The sequence below is a fragment of the Juglans regia genome, chromosome 7, assembly GCF_001411555.2.
Source record: "Juglans regia cultivar Chandler chromosome 7, Walnut 2.0, whole genome shotgun sequence".
Lineage (NCBI taxonomy): Eukaryota > Viridiplantae > Streptophyta > Magnoliopsida > Fagales > Juglandaceae > Juglans > Juglans regia.
In genome coordinates this window covers 40,132,184-40,136,587 of record NC_049907.1, presented here as the reverse complement: position 1 = coordinate 40,136,587, position 4,404 = coordinate 40,132,184, and the positions used below count along the sequence as shown (strand labels likewise).

The 4,404-nt window shown below is 42.3% G+C and overlaps 1 protein-coding gene across 1 annotated transcript; it reads left to right on the top strand.

The window, feature by feature from the left end:
• Positions 1 to 921: 921 nt before the first annotated feature.
• LOC108980037 (FHA domain-containing protein At4g14490-like) lies at positions 922 to 3,051 on the top strand. The gene has a single exon (XM_018950853.2). It carries the CDS (start codon positions 973 to 975, stop codon positions 2,149 to 2,151), a length of 1,179 nt encoding a protein of 392 aa, XP_018806398.1. The 5' UTR covers positions 922 to 972; the 3' UTR covers positions 2,152 to 3,051.
• The last annotated feature ends 1,353 nt before the right edge of the window (positions 3,052 to 4,404 follow it).

The window sequence follows — 4,404 nt, the reverse complement described above, 5'->3', positions numbered from 1 at the left end:
AAGGTGAGATAAGATGATTTTAGATAAAAGTTGAAATTGAATAAAATATTGTTACTGTAAGGGGATTTCCCTCCCCCCAATCCCAATAGGCCTGAGATTGGCAACCAAGAGAACAAATATCAAAGGCCCAGTCTAGAAAAAGTGAAGTTTCTAACCCGACTCATGGGTAGACTCCTCTGGACACAACCTATATGAGGGAATGTGCTGCAGGGATGAAGACTAGTCGACCTGGAGACCTCTCGAATAGTGTCCAGCCCTTGAGTGTTTGTCCGTGTAGTGGACGTAATGTACGGAGGACCAACAATGACACTAGCGAGGTGAGAGAAATAAAAAAATCACGCTGCATTAATAGCTCCACTACCTAAACTACAAGCTACATTAATGATGTTGTTACAGAGTCACGCTATATTAAAGGAGCCTAACAAAAAGAATAGTACAAAAGACACAGACTCCACAGGGATAGGCACGATTTGTCCCTCCAGACTTATAGTATAAATAACAAGTTTTAGGTATGAGAAAACATTCTCTGATCCGTAAACTCTCATACTTATTTACAAACTTCTAAAATAATTTACTAATTTTTACATCGAAAACTCTCCGGCTCCAAGGCTACCCTCTCCTAATTGTCTTCATTCCCATCTTTTGCAAGTCTAAATTTTAAAGATCTAAGTTGCTAGAATTTGATCTAAAAGCGTACGAAACAAGATGTTAATAGTTATAATATTATTATTATTTTAGTATTTAAAATTTAAATTATTTATTATATTTTATATAAAATTAAAAAAAATTATAATAAAATGACGAAATAATGTGAAATCATTTTTATATTCAAACGGAATCTAAAAACAAAGACCGCCCACCAAGATTTCAAATTTGGTGAATGTTGAGGCTCCACATCGCAACATTTGAAATTCACCGACTCGTACTCACTCGACTCTTCTCTATCCCTCTCTTACATTCCTCTTTTAAACAATGGAGCCCCAACCTCTGAAGCTTGTAATGGTCCAAGGCCCACGCGAGGGCGAAACCCTTGAATTCCCACTCGGATCTTCCATCCGAATCGGCCGCCTCGTCCGCGGCAACAACGTCCCCATCAAGGACCTCGGCATCTCCTCCAAGCACCTCTCCATCGAGTCTTCAGCTTCGGGCTCGGGCAAATGGATCCTCCGCGACCTCGACTCCTCCAACGGTACCCTCCTCAACGCCACCAAGGTCCTCCCATACACCCCCTATGACCTCCGCGACGCCGACTCCATCAAGATCGGTGAACGCACCTCCTTCTTAGTTAAGATCGACGGCCACGATGCAAGCCAACTCAGACGGAACCCCAGGCGCCAAGCCGCCGAAAAATGTACGGTGGAACCGGTAGCAGAGAATCGGTCCCGGAGAGGTAAAGCTTCTAAGGTGAGCGAAGCTAATTGTGATGAGAAAGGTGAGGAGTTGGAAACTGGGAACCGAAGGAAGGGTCGGCCGAGGAAAGCTAGGGTTTTGGAGAGTGAAGACGCTGCAGAGAAACTTCGTGAGCCGGAATCGGAGAATGTGAGACCCGTGGAAGAGAAACCGGCACGGCAAACGAGAACTCGGCGTACTCGGAGTGCAAAAGAATCTGCGGTTTTGGAACCGATTCTCGAGAAGATTCCGGAGAACTCGGGTGTAGAGTGTGGAGGAGTGGAGGTTAAGGGTAGAAAGACACGAGCCGGGGCGAGAAGAAGGAAGAATCTATGCCAAGAGTCATTGGATTGCGCTCGAGTTGATGCTGCAGAGAACAATGAGAATGTAGAGGAGCCGGCGCATTTGGGAGAAAATATTAGAACAGATGTTGATAAAGGTGCTACGACCGGAGTTGATGCTTTGGAGAATGTGGAGGAGACGAATTTGGAAGAAAATGATATAATAAATGCAGGTAAAGGCACTGCGACTGGATTTAATGATGAGGTAGAAAGAGGGTCTGGTTCTGGTGTCAAAGAGGAAGGGCTGGATTTGGAGAGGATGACGCTTGAGGACTGGTTCAATTATTTGGAGGTCCATTTGCCAAAGCAGATAATTCATGAGACTGAGGAAATGATTGAGGGTATGGAACAGAAAGCCGAACGAGTTCGTGAGTATATTCTGGAGCAGAGGAATGAGAGGGGTAAAGTGCCCGTGGGATAGAGGATCGAGCGGTTCGGCTAGAGAGGTAATGTTGCTCAAATGGCTTCATTTTTTAAATGTATGATGTGGACTACTTGTGAAGTACCTGTAAAAATCTTTAATTCTCAATGAGCTATGCAGTTCACAATGAACATTTTTGATCCTGCAATATATTTAGTTGGTATTCTTTCTTGAGTCATTGGTGTAGTTAGAGCCTTATAGGAGAGAGCGAAGTCTACTGTGAAAGATGATTAGGCGTCTCGAAGTTCTTCCCAAGATAGGAACTCTGGCACCTGGTCAATACTGTTTTAGACAATCTTTGGATCAGTGAGGTGGCTGCTTAGGGTGAGGTCAAGGTCCCTCAGGCCCCATGACTGGTGTTTCAACAGCATTCTCCGGACAAGTACACTTTAAAGCCCCATTGTGCTTAAAATCCCATTTACAGGTAGGTTTGGGATATAATCAATGTAATCATGAACACAGTGCTGGATATTCTACACACAACTCACAAGAGCAGCTTAATGGAAGTGATGCAGAGGTAGGAGGAAGAATGAAACAACGGAACAAAATGGCAGAGAGGAATTAGACGATTCTATATATCTTGCAACCTACAAATGCTCTACTACTTGTTGATGTTGAAAAAAATTGCACAATAGGCTAGAAGGGGATAAAAAGTCATTCACAGCCTATTGGGGCGACTTGGCCTCGAGCAGTGTTGTTTGGAGCTCCTTACATCGTTTCGGTGCGGCTGTACGGTGGTGATGTGTTCATCCATTGCATATAAGTGTAGAGAAAATAAAAAGAGAGATACAAATATTTATGTGGTTTGACATAATGTTTATGTCTATAGGTGTTTGAGAAGGAGAAATTCATTATAATATTTTTGTTTATAGTCTTTTATTTTTCACTGTATAATAGTAGTTTCGGATACATTTACTATAATATTTTTGTTTATAGTCTTTTATTTTTCATTGTATAATAGTAGTTTTGGATACATTTACTGGAGAAAAATCCATCGGCAATTGTCCAGACCCTCCTCTTTATCTGATTTTCCTTTCATTTGTGCTCCCCTGCAGGCCAAGCCTTTGCATGTATGACCCTCCTTGACAGCCCCATGCTCCCCTGACCCCTACCCCTGGCAGGCCACTATACTCCTTGATCCCATGGCCCTACCCCTTGACACCATGGCCTTATGCTCCCTGAAACCCTTCACTTACCATTTGAACCTCGCCCTTTTGTCTTCTAGTAATGACCTGGTGGGTTGAGCCTTGTCTTTAGGCTTCATTACTTTTACCCCCTCACACTATTTATAGACAACAAATAAAGGAATGAAAATAAGGAATAAAAGAATGTGTTTACAGTTAATCGTAACAACCATAAAATAGAAAAATAGTCACTGCACTCTAGAATCTTTTGTGAAATGCTTGTCTGGAGGAATCGGAGGCACTTAAGGATTTCATCTGGTAATTTCAACACAGCTATTTGGTGAATAGCGGTGAGTTGAGATTAGATAAATTAAAAGGAAAATTCTTATTGCAGTCCCCACAGGCTTAATGAAACACTGCGTTTCATTAAAATGAAACGCAGTGTTTCATTAATGCCAATGACACGGTCCCATGAGGTCCATATTTTCGGGGCCTTCCTCTTTTCCTCTTCACAGGCTCACTCTGTGGCACTGCGGATGGAGCACCCACATGCATACTATGCGGTGACAATGCAGATGAAGGCTCTACTTGTAATATTGATCCGATTGTAGTGCCAACAATGTTGGGTTGAAATTGTGCATTTGGATTAGACAAAGGACGAGTGCCTGGTGGTGATCCGTGTATCCCAGACTGGGATCCAGACCCAGGCCCAGACATTCCTCCCGGCATATAATAAGATGTCGAACCCGATAACGCCATGGGGTCCCTTCGATCCATGCATTAACTTCAAACAACTTTATATTCACAAATCTTTCACAAGCAAAGTTTTCAAATTCAAAGACAAATTGCACACAAGAAATCTTATTTTGGACAAATGGAAATCTTTGAGACCCGATTAGTAATCACTGGAAAGAGTTTCCTGCAGGGTACTTGAATGTTTTAGAAATTATTTTTGAATTTGAGAACAGACGGGGTTTGAACTGTAGGAAACACATTCGAGCATTCGAAACTAAAATTGATTCCAACGTAGCTCGTTCCAAACAACTGTATCTGCTTCGATTCAAAACAAGAAAGCTCCAAGCAGATACATTGTCTCAAAGGTACATTAAAACTAAGACATGAAGCTCCT